This window comes from Trichechus manatus, unplaced genomic scaffold (assembly GCF_000243295.1).
Source record: "Trichechus manatus latirostris isolate Lorelei unplaced genomic scaffold, TriManLat1.0 scaffold00029, whole genome shotgun sequence".
NCBI classification, from domain to species: Eukaryota; Metazoa; Chordata; class Mammalia; order Sirenia; family Trichechidae; genus Trichechus; species Trichechus manatus.
In genome coordinates, this window is record NW_004443965.1 from 3,881,233 (window position 1) to 3,901,374 (window position 20,142).

General features: G+C 38.5%; 2 protein-coding genes across 2 annotated transcripts in view; both read left to right on the forward strand.

The window, feature by feature from the left end:
- DMGDH (dimethylglycine dehydrogenase) overlaps positions 1 to 1,247 on the forward strand; it is a 97,184-nt gene extending 95,937 nt beyond the window's left edge. The window contains exon 16 of the mRNA XM_004374471.2: positions 502 to 1,247. Within this exon, the coding sequence (XP_004374528.1) occupies positions 502 to 717 (216 nt within the window). The 3' untranslated portion in view covers positions 718 to 1,247. The remainder of the gene's footprint in view (positions 1 to 501) is intronic.
- Positions 1,248 to 13,579: 12,332 nt separating this feature from the next.
- The window catches only part of ARSB (arylsulfatase B), a 255,229-nt gene continuing 248,666 nt past the window's right edge, over positions 13,580 to 20,142 (forward strand). The window contains exon 1 of the mRNA XM_004374570.2: positions 13,580 to 17,272. Coding sequence (XP_004374627.1) covers positions 16,688 to 17,272 — 585 coding nt within the window. The 5' untranslated portion in view covers positions 13,580 to 16,687. The remainder of the gene's footprint in view (positions 17,273 to 20,142) is intronic.

Genomic DNA, 20,142 nt, shown 5'->3' on the forward strand with positions numbered 1-20,142 from the left:
AAAAAATTCAGCATTATTTTTACAGGCTATTTTCTAAACCCCAATGGGGACAGTTGACTAAGTGTACATTTGCACTTTAAAATTTTCCCCTCTTATCCGCTATTGCCATGCTAGTTTGATGATAGAAGAGAATTTTTTTTTTTAAGAATCAAATGAAAATATTCCGTTCTTCCTCCTGTGAGATCCCCTGGCTTGAAACTGAGCAAAATAGTGTCAGGTACTAATAAAGCTAGGTTTTATCATTTTAAAATGAGAAATTTCAGAATTATATAGATATAATCTTTTATAATTATTTTTCATAATTTATAAACTTTCATTAATCTACTGAAAAAAGTTGAGTTTCCCTTCCGTGTCTCTGGCGTTATCACCACAGACAGCATTTCATTCATCCAGTAAGGTACATCTATACTTTCGTTTTTTTCATCTGGAGAAATGAAACACAAGCCGTACTGTGCAATGGAGTGACCAAGACGCTGAGGACTGTTGGGTCTTGTTTTACAGGTGGTTGGCAACACAACATCTGGGAGCTACAGTTACAGCATCCAGAAGAGTCTAGCTTTTGCATACGTCCCTGTAGAGCTAAGTAAAGTGGGACAGCAAGTGGAAGTTGAACTATTAGGCAAAAATTACCCAGCAGTCATCATACAAGAACCCTTGGTATTAACGGAACCAGCCAGAAACCGACTTCAGAAAAAAAGTGGAAAGGACAAAATTTGAAAAAGACCTTTAACAATCAACTAAATGATCGTTGCTATATGACTGCGCTTGAAATTATTATTATAATTGTTTCTCCAGTTGATTAGAGGAAACCAGTAATTCATCTCAGAATCATTAAAATCTAGATTTGGAATCTTAATAAAACTTTCTCTTAATTGTTTTCTAAGCAAGGTGGAATATTAGAGTATTGAATTAGTGATTTACATTGTTCTTACAAATGAGGAAACTTTGAAATGAATGTTTTTACCATCCCATGTTGTTGTTTATGAGACTCAGTCAGCAAAAGATTTAGCAATTTGTTAATATACAATCATTACTATAACTGAATTAGGGAACAATTATATAATTTTAGGGATATACACATATATTTCTTGGTGGCTGAAAACAAATTAATTATGTTTTACATGAAAACAAATGCAATACCGTTGATGGATTTACTTCACTGAGAAATTTTTTTCTTAGATGAGTAAATGATAGTTTTAATTTTTCGTATCTATGATGAAAATGGTAAAATTTAAACTTGATATATAAATCACATTTTTACTCCAGTCTCTGAAATATTTATTATTTTCTTAATGACTTTCCTGAAAGCAGCTTTATAGGATATCATTATTGTCCTTTCAAAGGTTGTTTTTCAGAAGAGAAATTGCAAAACAGAACAGTCTTCCAAAGGAAGGGGTACTTATAAACCTTCGGAAATGAAGCTGAAACGTAAGTAGATTGTGCCAGTACAAACACAGTTTGAATACTGAACACCTCTCCTTGGGGAAGAATTAATGCAAATTGACATCACACTGTGCTGGTCTGAATATCATTTCACAAAGTGTTTGACAAAGCAGGTCAAACAAAAGTTTAAAAGCTGACAGGATCGCCCTTAGCACTATGTACAGAGAAAAAAAATACACTTAGAAATAATTCTTTGATATACTTCTTGAAATTATTTCAGTTTAGTTGAATAAGTCAGAAGTTTTTTTAAAAGACGGTTTATCATTTATAATTAATTTATATCACACATTTATTATACATTTATTGAGCTTTTTCTAGATATTAAACAAAGCTGAATATGAAGCATGATAAGGTTATATAATTAGAATAAACTTTAAAATAATTTCTTAACGTGTAAGTTTTGAAAAGGACCCAAATTTACATTTGAAATACTTCATGTTGTTGGATGCTATGAAATTGATTCTAACTCATAGCGACCCTATAGGACGGAGTAGAACTGCCCCCCCATAGAGCTTCCAATGCTTGTAATCTTTACGAAAGCAGACTGTCACGTCATTCTCCCACCAAACAGCTAGTGGGTTTGAACCACTAACCTTTCATTTAGCAGCCCAGTGCTCAACCACTGTGCCACCAGGGCTCCTTAAATGCTTCATATAAGTAGTCATATATTGGAACTCTTCAATATTCTATTCATTTTTCTTTGGTATATACTGTTACATAAGAAAAGGGGAAATCCTGCTGGTAACAAATATTTCCTAATTATTGGGAATATTATCCAGTTGCTCTATCTTAGTTCTGGTGTTAAGTGCTGGTTAAAGCCTTTGGCTGAGAACTGGAAGATCCAGCTTCTCATTCTTTGCCTCTGTAGCCCTATGATCTTAGGATATCTACTTACCATCACTAGATTCATCTTCTGCAAAATAGGTTTAGACTCTTCCAGATTTTTGATATTTAATGGCAAGAAGCAATAATGAAAATACCACAGTATTGAATTCGTATCATACAGTTAATATAGCACTATAACAATAGGAGGGTATTTAGATAAATATTAAATGTGTAAGAAAATCCTACTCACAGTATAGAAGGAGTCTACATCCTGCTTTCCTTAAGAAGTTGCCCTCTTGTCTTTTTTGTTGTATATTAGGTGCTGTTAAGTTTTGTAGGTGACCCCAGCACCCCCATTCCCACCCAGCCAGTGGTCCTGGCCTAGGCAGTGGGTTCAGCTGATCCATAGCCTGATCAATGACCTAAAACAACTTGGCCATGGAAAGAGGAGCCAAGTTAACCCGGTTTCCTCCCTTGGGAATTTGAACTGTGAAACATCAGAAAATAAGTTGGTTAGTACTAGGAGCTGAAGCAGAGAAGATGCATAGGATGAGAAGCCTTGAAGCTTTAAAGTCTCGGGGTGATGAGAGTTCCTGACAGGAGGGAAGCCTTGAGAGAGACAGTTAAAGAGCAATTCTTAGCATTCTCAGCTCTTGATGGCTTTTCGGCCAGTCCTAGGGTAAGATCCTTGACTCAAAAGAGCCCATCTAAAATTACTACCAAAAAAAGCAAACCAGTTGCTGTCTAGTCGATTCTGACTCATGGCAACCCCATGTGTTTCAGAGTAGAACTGCACTCCACAAGCTTTTCAAGGCTGTGACCTTTCAGAAGTAGATCACCAGGCCTTTCTTCCAAGCCACCTCTGGATGGGTTCAAACTGCCAACCTTTCAGTTAGTAGCCGAGCACTTAACCATTTACACTACTCAGGGACTCCTTAAACCACTAGCTTCTGGAAAGTGGGCCTTATACTGAGAGCAGCCTCAAAGGAATGGGCTGAGGATTAGTGCCAGCCATGAACAGCAAACAACCAACACGCTTGAGAGTACTTTAGTGATATGCAGAAGCCTGTGTCTACCGCTTAGGAAAGAACATTCTCAAGAGTATGATGATAAATGAAAGGACTTTCTCCCCTTGAACTGGGAAGCTTTTCAGGACTGCAAAAGCACTTTTCAGTCAACACATTATCAAAATGTTTATGGATGTTGTTACTTCACAAATGTTCACATCCTAACTAATCTGTCTTTCTCATTTTCTACTGATAGGAAAGGTGACATAAAAAAAACCCAAACATTTAAAAGTTTGCTGTGTGGGATATTAAGTAGCAGGCAGCCTGGATTTTGGAATCTTACTGAAAGGATTTTGTGCATATTCAAATTGGACAAAAAGAAAGGTTGACATTATCAGGAATCATAGAACCTGTGAAAGGAAGAAAGTTTCAGCTATACAAACAGCATCCTTTAGTCAAAATCCCAAAAAAGCAGGGAACTAAAAATCAAGTTAATTATACCCTTTTTCTGATGAATCTTTATATAAAAATAGAAATTATCATCCTGCCGTTGTTTATCTCTCTGCTATTAATGAATCTTTAGAATATTTCAGAAGTTTATAGGAAGCTGTATTATGAATTATAAAATGATAACACGTTAGCTAATTATATTTTCTCCAGATATAGATTTTGAAAGTAGTAGCATGTCATGAAGCATAGAGATGGTGGCGGGTGGTATAAAGGCTGTTGGACGGAAGGTCAGAAGATTTCCTTTTCCCAGCTCTGTCACCAACCAAGCACAAATTACAGAATCATCTACTAGAGCCTTTCTTGTATTTAAAGTTCGGTGAGCAATTGTTTTCCTTAGTGAAGTATTCATTACGAAAACAAACAAACAAAAAACAAATGAATTACCATCAGTTGACCTGACTCATGTTGACCCCATGTGTGTCAGAATAGAACTGTGCTCTATAGAGTTTTCAATGGCTGGTTTTTTGAAAGTAGACCTCCAGGCCTTTCTTCTGAGGTGCCTAAGGGGGGACTTGAACCTCCAGCCTTTAGGTTAGCAGTCGAGCATGTTAACTGTTTGCACCACCAGGGAATTCTGAGGTATTCATTAGTCTACACATATTCGTTGACTACTTACTATAGCCAGGTACTGGGAAAACCAAAACCAAACCTAACCCATTGCCATCATAGCAACCCTATAGGACAGAGTAAAACTGCCCTGTAGGGTTTCCAAGGAGTGGCTAGTGGATTTGAACCGCCAACCTTTTGGTTAGCAGCCAAGCTCTGAACTACTGCGCCACCAGGGCTCCACTGAGAAAACAGTGGTGAACAAAACAGACATGATCCCTGCCTTCATGGAGCTTACAGAGAGGTCAAGCATTTAGCTACCCAAACCAGGTAAATACTTAGTTTCAAATTGTGATGTCATGAAAGGCAAGGGAAGAGAAGAGTGTCCCTTGGGTTAAGCAACAGAGATCCATTGGTGCCATTGGTATGAACAGTTTCAGGGGACCAGTGAGGGCAAAACTATTGACTACATGGTTTTGCAGGCCAGACTGCACTGACAATAGGAGGTAAGAATGTAGACAGGGAACAGAATCTTACTATCCAGGAGCAACTTCCTAATAAGATTGATTATGGTGCTGTTGTTACGTGCTGTCAAGTCATTTCCGACTCATAGCCCCCTATGTACAACAGAACGAAACATTGCCCAGTCCTGAGCCATCCTCACGATCGTTGTTATGCTTGAGCCCGTTTTTGCAGCCACTGTGTCAGTCAGTCTCATTGAGGGTCTTCCTCTTTTTCGCTGACCCGCTACTTTACCAAGCGTGATGTTCTCCTTCAGGGACCCATCCCCCCTGACAACATGTCCAAAGTACATGAGAAGAAGTTTCGCCATCCTTGCTTCTAAGATTGATTATAAAGGGTATCAATTAGGAGGTATTCAGTTGCAGGTAAGAAAATATTCAACTAACAGTAGTTTAAATAACTATTTATTTTATTAAATTACATAACGAGAAGTTTGGAGCTAGGCTCAATGACACCATTAAGTATTTCAGTTGTCTTTTTCTACTCTGTCATCCTCAGATTTGTTGACACATAGACACAAGATGGCTGTCACAGTTCCAATCATTATATTTTTATATAATCACATTCACAGATTATTTAAACGTTCTTTTTTATTGTAAAGCAAATAAATAGATGATATTCTCCAAATTGTAAAGATCCAACAATATCAGACTCCTGAAGTAATTGCTCTTTCACACTTCTAAGCCTATGGAACAAACACCTGAGATGAATCTACAACCTGAGATGCAGACAATAGGGGCTGAATTATTTGTAGATAATTTTTTAAAATAATAAAACCAACTAAAAGTCAGTCTGCTTCTTATTATAACCATATGTTGGGAATTCTAAGCAATGTCAATGATAAAAATCCTCTTCCCCCCCAAAATCTTTTCTTGTTTAAATGTTTTATTGTTGCAATTATTGGTAAGTTATTGTTGCATTAATTATTGATAATTTTTAATCATATATTATTGTTGTTAGCTACTGTGGAGTTGCCCCCTGACTCAAGATGACAGTATGCACAATGGTACTAAATTTTGCCTGGTTCTTTGCCATCCCCCATGATCAGTTGCGAATCAGACCGCTGTGATCCATAGGGTTTTCACTGGCTGATTTTCACAAGTAGATTGCCAAGGCTTTCTTCTTAATTCATCTTAGTCTAGAAGCTCCACTGAAACTTATTCAGTATCATAGCAACAAGCAATCCACCACTGACAGATGGGTGGTGGCTGATCATGAGGTGTATTGGCCGGAAATGAACCTGGGTCTTCCTCATGGCAGGTGAGAATAAAACACACATACACATATGTACATATATGTACACCTATGTATATATATGTTCCAAATTAGCACATTTTTATTATACCTTAATAAAGATTGTATTCTACATGAAAGTCAATCTGGAGAATTCCTTGGTTATACCATCAGTCCCTCACACTCACAGACTCAACTGCATGCATTCATTTCAAGAGTAAGTTCTTAACTGCTAGAATCATTCAAGTTTACTTTAGGCACAGTTTGTGTCTTCAATCCCTGTGAAACTAGTTATCCTACATTTAAAAAGTAGATTGGAAATAAACAATGGCAGCAGAATGATTATAAATACAGAGAGATAAAAGTTGAGTTTCTTCAGTTCTGTCATTTTATGTGACCACTTAGTGTTTCTATTTATGTTTATTATGTATACTATGAAATGGCAAATTGCAAGATACAATACTGTGTTTGATAAGTGCAAATTGTAGTTCATACATGAAATAGCTCACTGATTTAGAATGATATCTTTAAAATCCAAATTTCTTCCTTTTTTTTATGTTTTATAGTCAAGTCTAATCTTTGTCTGAAGAGTGGGCTTTGGGAAGAATGATTTTAGTTCTGGGTTAACAGAATGTCCGGGGGCCATGGCTTCAAGGGTTCCTCCAGTCTCAGTCAGACCATTAAGTCTGGTCTTATTACATGAATCTGAGTTCTGCTCCACACTTTTCTCCTGCTCTGTCAGGGACTCTGTTGTGTTCCCTGACAGGGTGGTCATTGGTGGTATCTGGGCACCATCTAGTTCTTCTGGTCTCAGGCTGATGGAGTCTCTGGTTTATGTGGCCCTTTTGTCTCTTGGGCTAATATTTTCCTTGTGTCTTTAGTGTTCTTCATTCTCCTTTGCTCCAAATGGATTGGGACCAACTGCTGCATCTTAGACGGCCACTCGCAAGCTTTTAAGACCCCAGACGCCACTCACCAAAGTGGGATGCAGAACATTTTCTTAATAAACTTTGTTATGCCAGTTGACCTAAATGTCCCCCAAAACCATGGTCCCCAGACCCCAGCCCCTACTACTCTGTCCCTTGAAGTGTTTGGTTGTATTCAGGAAACTTCTTAGCTTTAGGTTTAGTCCAATTGTGCTGACTTCCCCTGTATTGTGTGTTGTCCTTCCCTTCACCTAAGATGATTCTTGTCTGTTATCTAGTTAGTGAATTTTTAATTATTATTTTAAAACTTAAGAAAAATTAAGAAAATAAAATGCTATGTCAGTGGTACAATTTAAAAGTTACCTTTTTAATGATCGCTTATTGGTTACTGGACACTTATATCAGACTCTAATCAAAGGAAATTGTGGAGAAGGTCATTGTGCAACAACAAAATGTACAGGAATAGTCACTATGCAGAAAAACATAATCAAATTTCAAAGAATTCCAGGAGAAACAAAAAAAGATGCTGGTCTTATATTGCCAGAAGAAATCAATAGGGCCGTATTTGAATGCATTGATTTTTTTCACCAAGAATTGGATACTTGTTCTATAGCAACAGATCAAATAATGTCAAAGTTTGTTATCATTTAGCTATTTCCTCTGATTTTTGAAGATGAAGAATAACTTAGAAGTTTTTACAATATATAATAGAGACGTATGATGAATTTTTTGGTAATGGTATTTTACTGGAACACTTTCAACTACAGAGATATTTGAAAGCTGTTAGAATTGACCCCAAAGAAACAAGGACATAGACAGTATTGCAATTTCTGGAGTTTGTTGTGAAATGAGATTTTTATGAATCTCTGCCAAACTTATCCTTATGTTTGAAGTTTTTCCTAATTACTCATACATCTGTTGCTCATGTGAAAGAAACTTTTTGAAATTAAAATTAACAAAAAGTGTTCTTCAATCAACTGTGTACAAAAATAACTGGACAAATCTGACTATACTCTCTATTAAACAATAATATGTGAAGATTAATTTTGATGAAGCCATTGACAAATTTGCAGACCTTGTGAGACAGAAGCAAAGGGATGAAGAGAAATTGGAAGATGCTACACTGCTGCCTTTGGCGATAGAGGAAGGGGCCATAAACCGAGGAATGCAGGCAGCCTCTAGAAACTAGAAAAGACAAGGAAATGGATTCCCCTAGAGCCTCTAGAAGGATCACAGCCTAACTGACCTGTTGTGGGACTTCTGACCTGCAGAACTGTGAGATAATAATTTGTGTTGTATTAAGTAACTGAGTTTGTGGTAATTTGTTACAGCAACAGGAAACTAATTTATATGACAAAAAGTAAGAACCTACTCTTACTAGATAAGAAAATACACTACGTATTTTTTAAATGGTAGTGTTCTAAAAAGTGAAACGTACATGACCTCCTGCCTACCTCTAACTCTCCTGCCTTCCTCTTACAAGGACCCTTCTGATTACATTGGGCCCACATTACATTGGGCCCACCCAGGTAATCCAGGATAATCTCCCCATCTTAAAATATTTAATGTGTTCACATCTGCAAAGACCATTTTGCCATATAAGGTTCTGGGGATTAACACAGATGTTCACAGTGGTTTGAGATATTTAAGCATGATTGGAAAGAGTTGGCTTAGAATCAATGCCTAAGAAATTAGTATACAATGTAAAAATTTGGGTGACAGAAAAAGTGAGTGCAAATTCAGTTGTTGTATGTAATAAATATTGTGCCAATGCTAGGGCTTAGACTATGTAAGTTGTAAATAAAGAAGAAATGAGATAAAATGCCATGTCAATATCCTGTGGTTACATGAGTGTGTTCACTGTGTGGTAATTCATTGAACTGTACACTTTTGTTCACTTTTGATATGCACAAGAATGCTATGACAGTATCTTTTTGTAAGGATGATATTCCATATCTCCTGTCATCTAGTTAATTTTGAGGAGGTAGGAGGTGACAAGCAATGGCTGCTGACAAGGGGATCAAGAGAGCTTCAACCAACACACACACCGCACACAGAATAAAACCAAACACTTCTTATAGAGAATTACCTTTCTAAATGCTTGAACCTTGATCATTACTAGTGCATTGATAGTAGTTAATACATACAACTAATGCATGTAACTACTAGCAACTAGAAGAAGAGTAAAATGACATGAAAACACCCAACTATAAATCTGGTGTGTGACCTCATAGGCCTTTAAAGAGACTCTCTTACCCTTTTAGATATGGTAGAAACAAATCTATCCCATATCTGTTTCCAAAACTAAGTGTATTAGGAAAATAATTGAGTAGCTGACATCTAAATTAACAAAGTCTGGATCTTCTTTTTGATGTTCAAGTCCATCTCCTTCTAAACTGTTCAGCGTAGTAATGGGGCAATGAGTAACACTAACCACAATTTACCAAATTTAGTTAGAGAACTTCAGGTTTTCTTTCTGAAGACAGACCTCTTATCATTCTTATCTCTCTAGTTGGGAAAGTTTTCTTTCTCTATCCCAACGGTTAAAAACTAGAGATAAAGTGTTCATAATTGTTTAGCATTTGTATGAGGTATTTATCATATTAAAAGGCATTGAAACAAAAACAGGTTGGGGGAATTATTGAAATACAGATATCATAACTTACGAGCAGAGCTTATAGACAGCACCATGCCAAGAACTGGGGGCTCTGTAAACCTCAGAAATGAAGAGGCACAGCATAAACATCTATGTGATTTTCTTAGTGATGGTGTTTGGGCTTTACAAATGTGTTCATCGGGATAGATTTATTCTTGGAAGTCTGTTCTCACTTATAATGCATTTTACTTTTTGTTGAAATGTAAATTTTGTTATTACTATTATTATTTTCAGAACTAAATAATGTATGTACATGGTTTAAAATTCAAAAGGTATTAATGTTTGTAAGTGAAAAGTCAGTCTTTCTCCCACCCCTGTTCCCCAGTCAACCAGGCTACCTCAGAGAGAACCAATATTATAATTTTCTTATGTATCCTTCTAGAGATTCTCTATAAATATGCAAACATATCTCAATACATAGATTGATAGATAGATATACACACATACATCCATATATATGCATATTTTAAAGCAAATAAAAGCATGCTAAGCATAATGTTCTTTGTCTAACTTTAAAAAAATTATCTTGGAGATTGTTCCGTATTATCTTTTTTAATGAATGCTTAGTATTCCATAATTAATTTAACCAGTCCTCTATTGATTGGCCTTTTGCTATTATAAATAAGACTACAATAAATGTCTTGATGCATATGATATTTCTCACGATGAGTATATATGTACAATAAATTCCTAGAACTGGAATTGCTGGATTACAGTATATGTGCATTTTGATAGATATGCAAAATTGTTCCCTTTACAGGTTGTACCAAATTTCACTCTGTGAGCAATGTGTGAGAGGGCCTGTACACTCTTCCCAAAGCAGTGAGTTATCACTAATCTCAGTGGTATCTCATTAAAGTTTCAATTTGTATTTCTCTTTTTGAGTGAGGTTAACCTATTCATATATTTAATGTCCGCTTATATTTCCTTTTCTATGAACTATATGTTTCTATATTTTTCCTACCTTAAAATTGCATTGTTCGTCTTCTAACTGATTTTAGGAGTTATAAGACATTTTAACTATGGGCTAAATAGGTTTTATATAGGTTAGAATGAAAACGAAGTGATTATTTATAATATTGTTTCTACATAAAAAATATATCCCAAGCTCCAATTACCCTATCAACCAATTAATAAACTTTTATGCCCATTTGTGAAATGCAAGCTGTCTTTACTCCAATTTTTGCATCTCCTAACTGCTTAGTTTTTACTGATGTGATTATGAACCAGGAAAGCACTAAAAAGAATTCAATGATAAAACTCACAATAAAAGAATCCAGGAATTGATAGGATATAAATTACCATACAGAAATCAATGGCCTTTAGTCCACAAATAATAACCAGTTAAAAGATATAATGGTAGAGAAAGCCCCATTTCAATAGAAACAGAGAAAATAAAACAGGAATAAATTTAATAACAAAAGTACAAAACCTATATGAGGAAAACTTTAAGACATTCCTAAAAGACATAAATGTCTACCTGAATAAGTGGACAGGTATACTGTGTTTTTAGAAAGAACAACTTAAAGTCATAAAGATTTCAGTTCTTCCTAACTTAATTTATAAATTTAATGCAACTCCAATAAAATACCAACAAATTAGTTTTCTTATGGAATTAGACATGTTGATACTAAAGTTCATATGAAAAAATAAATATTCAAGAATAGCCAGGAAGATACTAAAAATGAAAAGCTGTAAGAAGTCACTAGTCCTACTATACATTAAAACACACTGTAAAGTCTCTATAACTAAAACAGTGTGGTACTGGTGCAAGAATAAACAGACCAATGGAATGGAACAGAAAGCCTAGAAACAGATCCAAGTATGTATGGAAATTAGGCATATAATAAAGGTAGCATCTCAAATCACTGGGGCAGAGATGGACTTCTTTTTGAATAGTGCTGAGACAACTGAGTAACCATTTAGAAAAAGACACAGTTAGATCCATATCCTGGGTCAAACATAAAAATAAATGCCAAACAGGTCAAGGATCTAAATATAAAAATGGAAGCCAAACAAGTACTAGAAGAAAACATGGGTAAATTTCTCTTTAACTTCGGTGTAAGGAAAGTCTAACTATGACTCAAAATACAGATGCAATAAAAGAAAATATTGATACATTTGACTACATTAAAAAAACTTTTGTATGTCAAAAAACACCATAACGAAATGTTTGATAACTGACAAACCATGAGAAATATTTGTGATGTATATCACAGTTAGAGAGCTAATATCTCTAATATATAAGGAAGTCTTAAAATTGAGGAAGAAAGACCAAAAACTCAATAGAAAAGTGGGAAAAAAAACACAGACAATTCACAAAAAATATGTAAAAATGGTCCTTCAACACATGAAAGGATGTTTAACCTTACTCATAATGAGAGAAAAAAACAAAAAACAAAACAAACAAAAAAAACCAACCAACCAAACAAAAAACTATATTGAAATACCATTTCTCATATTAGACTGGGAAAAATTTTAAAGTACAGAACTGCAAACCTGTTGCCATCGAGTCATAGTGACCCTATAGGACAGAGTAGAACTGCCCCTTAGGGTTTCCAAGGAGCAGCTGGTGGATTCGAACTGCCAACCTTTTGGTTAGCAGCTGAACTCTTAACCACTGCACCACCAGGGCTCCAAAGTACAGCACAGGTACTGTCATAAATAGCTAGTGATTATAAAAATAGGTACGATCCATACAAATATGGAAAGGGGGAAGGATATAGAATTGAAGGTATTCAGTTTGAACTCACGGTTTTTTATATATATAATATGAAATATATATATATATATATATATATATATATACACTCTATATGGATACGTGTTGTTGTTAGGTGCCATTGAGTCAGTTCCAACTTACAGCAACCCTATATACAGCAAAACGAAACACTGCCCAATCCTGTGCCATTCTCACAATCATTGCTATGTTTGAGCCCATTGTTGCAGCCACTGTATCAATCCATCTTGTTGAGGGTTTTCCTCTTTTCCGTTGGCCCTCTACTTTACTAATAATGATGTCCTTCTCCTGGGGCTGGTCCCTCCTGATAACATGTCCAAAGTATGTGAGACAAAGTCTTGCCATCCTTGCTTCTAAGGAGCATTCTGGCTGTACTTCTTCCAAGACAGGTTTGTTCGTTCTTCTGGCAGTCCACAGTATATTCAATATTCTTTGCCAACACCATAATTCAAAGGCACCAATTCCTCTTCGGTCTTCCTTATTCATTGTCCAGCTTTTGCGTGCATCTGAGGCGACTGAAAATACCATGTCTTGGGTCAGGCGAACTTTAGTCCTTAAGTTGATGTCTTTGCTTTTTCTCACTTTAAAGAGATCTTTTGCGCAGATTTGCCCAGTGCAATATGTCATTTGATTTCTTGACTGCTGCTTCCATGGGTGTTGATTGTGGATCCAAGTAAAATGAAATCCTTGACAACTTCAATATTTTCTCCATTTATCATGATGTTGTTTATGGGTCCAGTTGTGAGAATTTTTGTTTTCTTTATGTTGAGGTGTAATCCATACTGAAGTCTGTATGGAAAATGATGAATATATCCATATATATATATACACAGATACACACAGACCATGAGAGTCAGAGTCTCTGGATGGTGCAAATGGTTAAGCGTCAACTACTAGCCCAAAATTTGGCAGTTCAAACCCCACCCAGAGATGCCTTGGAAGACAGGCCTAGCGATCTGCTGCTGAAAGGTGATAGTCCTAAAAACCCTATGGAGCAGTTTTACTCTGCATACATGGGTCACCATGAGTCGAAATCAATTCCACAGCAATTGACAACAACATTTAACAACATATATATCTATATAGATATAGTATATGGGTATATATATATATATATTTATGTATATGTGTATGTATATACATAAATGTAGTACTTATCTTTTTCTGACGAGAGATCCTAGAAGCAATGACACCACAATAGCAATGAGCGCACCTAAAGCATAGATTTTGGTTTCTAAATGCTATTCTCTGCTAAATGGAATGAAGGTACCTTGGGAAAGTGGCTGATTCCAGGGCGGGGGCAGAGAAAGTACAAAATGGGCCTAGAATATCTAGTACCAAAAAATACGAAAGTGCTCAAGGATTGAAGGTGACATGCCAAAGGAATACAGAGCCAGCTTGAAAGGGCTCCCATTAGCAGAATCAGAAAATTTGAGCATTGAAAGAATTCTAGTAAAGGATTATAACTTATTAATTAAAACAAGAATCTACAATTTTTTAGTGAAGTAAATAAATAAATGAAGAAAAAGGAAAGTTCTTCCTTACAGTAGTAAACAAACTAATAAGTAGAGAAGGAACGGTGGAACTAGAAGATCGCCATTTGGCATCCATCATAATAATAACTGACTGAGGCAAGAATCATCATCAATGGATGTTAAAATTAATAAGCAAATGTCTGAGGATTAACAGGATATTTACATACTCTCAAAGTATCTCCCCACAAAATACTTATAAATTACAAGAAGGGGAACAGTAACTTTACAGTGGAAAAACAGACACCTTAACAAAGTGATCAAAAATTAGAGCAAATCAGTATCATGTGCCTCAGTATAAGCATTTAGAAGGATACATCACTTTTGTGATATACCTGCACAATCCCACAATCTAATCATGAGGAAACATCAGACAAACTGCAATTGTGAGACATTTTATAAAATTACTAGCCTGTACTCTTCAGAAATATCCATGTCATGAAAGATAAAGAAAGGCTGAAAAACAGTTCCAGATTAAAAAAGACTAAGAAAACATGACAACTGAAGGCAACACATGATCTGGTATGTTCTTTTACCATAAAGGACAGTATTTTGGAATAATTGGTAAAGTGTGAATAAATTCTCTAGATTAGATACTCAATTTCCAAATGACGCAGACATTGTAGAACTACTACTATTAAAATGTTTGGGCCCAACTATTTAACAAATTGAACCATAATTCTTTTGGCCTAGTGGTATTATGCAAAAATTAGCAAGACACTTAGGGTTCAATGTCTGATAGCTATCACTGCTTTTGCCTTGAAAATTTAAAGTATCCCACAATGAATGTCTCTGAGAGTTGGCTTTGTCTCTCCAGCGTGCAGAGTTTGGAATGAAATTAATAGTATCGTATCAATGTCAATGTTGTGATTTTGATGACTATACTGTGGTTATACAAAAGAAAAAGTGATGGTTTTATTAAATGACTTCTTGTGTTTTGGCCAGTGTTTTATGAAGGGGGAATAAGTATTTCATGTCATTATTCAGTAAGTATTTACTGAACACTTGCAATGTGCCAGAAAGCTGCTAGGCCCTGGGGATTCCATGGTGGATTAGATAAAGAAGTACCTTCTCCTATGATCCTTAAAGCATAGTCCTAGTTTCATGTTTATCTATCTATACACATACACACGTATATGTAAAATTTTTAATCTGGATCTGGTTCATCTACTCTCAACCTTGGCTGCATGTTAAAATCACCTTGGAAGCTTTTTTAAAAGTACAGATGCCTGGCCCCAGCCCCCAGAGATTCTGATTTAATTGGTCGGATGTGGGCTGGACTTCTGTATTTTTTTAAAAAAACTCCCCTGTAATTTTAATGTGCTGTTAAGGTTGAGAACCACTCATACAGCCCACTTCCAGAATGTGTTGGGATTACCAAAAATCTCTAAAGATATAGCACCAGTCAAGTTTGATTTCTATTCAGTTTTGGAGGATATGTGCCTTCACCATATAGGTGATGCTCAGAATCTGTAAGTTTCATAAATCAGTGTCTTTTTTACATTCCATATTGTTCAATGGCAGCAGAAATGGGCAGATATTTAACTCTATATTCTTTTACATCTTTTTTGGGAGTGAAATATTCTGATTCATATATATATAGTTGGAAACCCTGATGGCATAGTGGTTAAGACCTAAGCTGCTAACCAAAAGGTAGGCAGTTTGAATCCACTAGGCAAAGGGTTATTGAAATAAATGTGCAAATGGAAGCAAAACTGTTTATTCCATGGTGGTGGTGGTGGTGATTGTCCTTCCACTGGACAGAATTCTTTAATTTGCATGTCAATAAACAAGAATTACTTTCTATTGCTATCAGTTATCTACAATTTACAGAGTTGTAAAAGATTCCTTGGAAATCAGACTCAACCTTGAATGCTGTTTAGGCAATGCAAAAATTTTTCCCTATACTTGTTAAGATATAGAGTAGGCAGGAATAGTCTTGGATAACAACTGGAATATACCAGTCATAGGTTAGCTTTCCAATTCAAAGAGCACGAGACTAAGGAAATTTTTTCTTCTACCCATCTTTCAGGCAAATTAGATACTTCTTTGGTTCACAGCACTAAATTGGCTCATACCTGGAGAAGCTAAAGAGCTCACTCAATGGCCACCAAAACCAAAACTATTCCCTTTGCCGTCCAGTGATTCCAACCCGTGGCGATCCCATGTGTTACAGAGTAGAACTGAGATCCATAGGATTTTGTGGGATGTAATCTTTACAGAAGCAAATAAATCACCAGATCTTTCTTCTGGGTCACAGCTGGGTGGGTTCAAACCGCCAACCTTTTCGGTAATAGTCGAGCACAAACTATTTTTTGCCACCATTGGGCAGAAACAACCCCCAGGGCAGCCTGGAAGTAAACCTACACTTTCAAAAGGGCACCCCGCAGTTGAATTGTGTATTTGGCCCTGTTTGATAGTGGGGAGGGAGTGGCCGCATGGACGGACACCATTCACAAATGAATCTGAACCAAGAGCCATACTTCTGCCTGTTCCCCTTCCTTGTATTTGTCCTAGGCTGGGCTCTTTTGCTAGAAATGATTCTTCCTTTAAAAAGTCACAGCCCAGAATCTGGAGTCAGAACTGGGTTTGTGTTAGGCTCAACCATTTACAAGCTTGTTTCTTCTGAAAAATGGGTTTAAGGATAATGCTTAACTGCCTAGGTTATTGCGAAATTAAAAAAGATAAGCTGTGTGAAAACACTTTGTAAATCGTAAAAAGTTATTAGAAACTGCTCGTCTTCCAGGATGCCAGGGTGCAAAGTTCACCGCTGGGAAAGACATCGGGCCTGGGCCCGTTTCAAACGTCTACCGAGCTTCCACGGTTCCTCTCCGCCGGCTCCGCCCCCTCTACACAGTCCCGGAGCCGGGTCAGAGCCGGCAGGGGCTCCGGCGCACGGCCGCTCCGGCCCGTTTTCGCGGCCTGAGGGGGTGGAAGTCCCGCTGCAGGGCGGGGCAACCCTCGGTCGTTCAGTTCCTGATTTTGTAAGTGGTGCCGGGGGCTGGCGGCGCCACAGCAGCAGAAGCTGTGGAGAGCGAAGGATGGGCCCACGCCGCGCGGCAAGGCCGCTCCTCCCCGCCGTCCTGCGGCCGCCACTGCTGCTGCTTCTGCTGCCGCCGCTGTCATGCTCGGGCGCCGGGGTCGGCCGGCCGCCCCACCTCGTCTTTTTGCTGGCGGACGACCTGGGCTGGAACGACGTGGGCTTCCACGGCTCGAGCATCCTCACGCCGCACCTGGACGCCCTGGCAGCCGGCGGGGTGCTGCTGGACAACTACTACATACAGCCGCTGTGCACGCCATCGCGGAGCCAGCTGCTCACCGGCCGCTACCAGGTATGCAGCGTCCGGGCTGGCCCGCCGGCGCCGGCTCCGCCTCCGCCCGCGGCGCTTCTCCTCCTCCCGAGGGCACCCCTACTGGTCCAGTCGCGTCCCATCCCGTGAGGCCTCTTGGAAGTGGCCCCGGAGGCTCCAGCAAACTGGAGTCCTTGGAGGCAGCTTCTCGTCCAGGCTGTGGCTTCTTCTCCCCTCCCCGGTCCGTAGCCCGCCGGGGCTCTGCGCATGCCCGGCTCCTCTTCGGGTTTAGAGAGGGCGGCCTGTGCACAGTTCCTTTCCCGACTTCCGTGTTCCAAGGTCGAGTGAAGGAGTTTCTGAAGCATGCTAGGGGCTGGGCCCTGCGAGCGGCTGAGAACGGACTCCACGGAGCGTGTTGAAGTGACAGGATGGTGAGGGAGCGCGCCAGGCGCCCAGAGGTGGAGCGAGAGGCGGAGAGCTCTAGGAAAGCAAACGGGAGACTTAAAATGAAAGAATACCCTCTGTGGATTCGACTCTGACCTCCTGTGAACTCAGCGGTCGTAGGATAGGAGTGTCTGACCAAAGATCAAAGTAGTTTTTCCAGGTTCTCAGCACCGCTCGAATGAAACCTATCCTGGTTGATTTTTCTCGGGTTGCTGATGTTCCTTTCACATTTAATCTTACATTAAACTCCTCTGAGCATCTCCATTCTCTCTTCAAAAGCTTCTTTTTAAAACTTCTCTGTAGTTAATCGAAGTATATTTATTTATTGTATGCCAGCGAGTTGATTCTACAGAACAGAGTAGAATGCCCAATAGGGTTTCCAAGTCTGTAATCTTTGTGGAAGCAGACTACCACATCTTTTTTTCTGCGGGGAGCTGGTGGGTACCAACCGCTCAACTTTCGGTTAGCAGCCCAGCTCTTAACCCCTGTGGCACCAGGGCGCCTAGTATATACACGTTGTTGTTAGGTGCCGTCGAGTGGGTTCCAACTCCTAGCGACCCTATGTACAATAGAACGAAGCACTGACCCCTCTTGCGCCATCCTCACAATTGTTATGCTTGAGCCCATTGTTGCAGCCGCTAGTATATACATAAAACTTAAAAAAAAAAAAAAAAAAAGCCATTGCCCTGGAGTCTATTCCGACTCATAGTGACCCTCTAGGACAGTGCAGAGCAGCCCCATAGAATTTCCAAGGAGTGGCTGGTGGATTCAAACTGTTGACCTTTTGGTTAGCAGCCGAGCTCTTAAGCACTGTGCCACCAGGGCTCCAGTATATACATAGGAACCAAAAAACAAACCAATCTTTTGGGGTAGAGTGGATTTGGACTCATGGCAACCCTGTGTGTTACAGAGTAGAACTAAGCTCCATAGGGTGTTCTTGGCTGTAATCTTTACAGAAGCAGATTGCCACGTCTTTCTTCCTGGGCACCTCTGGGTGGGTTTGAACCACCAATCTTTTGGTTAGTTAAAAAAAAAAAGCAAACCAAACTTCTTGCTGTAGAGTTGATTCTGACTCATAGCAACCCTATAGGACAGAGTAGAACTGCCCCATAGGGTTTCCAAGAAGCAGCTGGTGGATTCGAACTGCCCACCTTTTGGTTAGCAGCCTGAGCTCTTAACCACTGTGCCACCAGGGCTCCTTTTGGTTAGGAGATGAGGGCCAACTGCAACACCCAGAGACCTTATATGTAGAGAGTGTATATATGTTAGAGTACTAATAATATTAAGAACATTTGCATAGTGCTTTTTTGTTTTTAAAGTTAATTCTTTAAACAGCCCATGAGGTAGCTGTTACTCTTTAACTCCCCATTTACAGTTGAGAAAATAAGGCTGAGACAATGACACATTATGAATCACACTGCTAGAAAGTGGTAAATCGGGGTCCTGTGCCTTTCCTGCATCCAGGGGTCGTCTCAGGCCTATCAAATTGGACTTTCCCCCCCTTAATCTGAATAAGATTTAAGTTTTTATAAGATCATGTTGTGAATGACCATATAGATAGAATAAATGAGCACTGTTTGAGAACACATGCATACCTACATAAATATACAGTGCTTATTCAGATCAACCCTAGTCTATCTACATCAGTGAGAGAATATGGGAGTTTACTCATGTTGTCTTGAGATCAAGAGAAGGGAGTGTTCACCTGTGATAAAAGAGTTGCAAAGTGGCCTGAAGACTTTTATAGAGAGAAAAGATAGTATTTTATAAGGGACTGAGAAGTAGAATTAGACAGGGTTTGAGTGGGGACGAAAGAGTGGTTCCTTTCACCATCAACCCTAAGCACTTTCTGCAGTTCTGGCCTTGGCTCCCAAGTCTCATCAAGAAATCCTGCACTAATGCAAATCTCACTCTAGATACTTTGGAAGAATAAAGGGGAATGAGGGAAAGAACAAAAGAAGAAAACAGAGTACAGACACAGACAAGGTCTTCCCCAAAGGTTCTGCATTTGCTCTTAAGTAAGAAAACTGAATTAAAATTGCACAAGAATGGGTGGGTCATTCATTCCTCTGACTTCTTCCCTGCTCCCAACAGTACACTTGAGCAGGAAAGCAAATACCACTTTCAAAAACCGTTTTATGTAATGACTGCTTCTGTCATCTGCCCACAGCAATCACCAACGTTTAATCTTGGAGAAAAAAACTTGAGTGTTTAGAGTACCCTGTGGTCAGGACATGAAGGAAGGTAGAAACTAGGCACTCTCAGGTGGATTTAGAGACTGTTAGATCCAACAGTCTCTAAAGCAGGGCTGGCTGACCCTAACATTTTACTTGACTTTTCCCCCTACTTTATTCTGTTACAATTCATGGGATCCAATTAAAAATTATCTTGAGTTAGAAAGCACCCCTTTTTTTTTTTTTTGGTCTTTTTGGTTTTTTATTTTTTATTGTACTTCAGGTGAAGGCTTA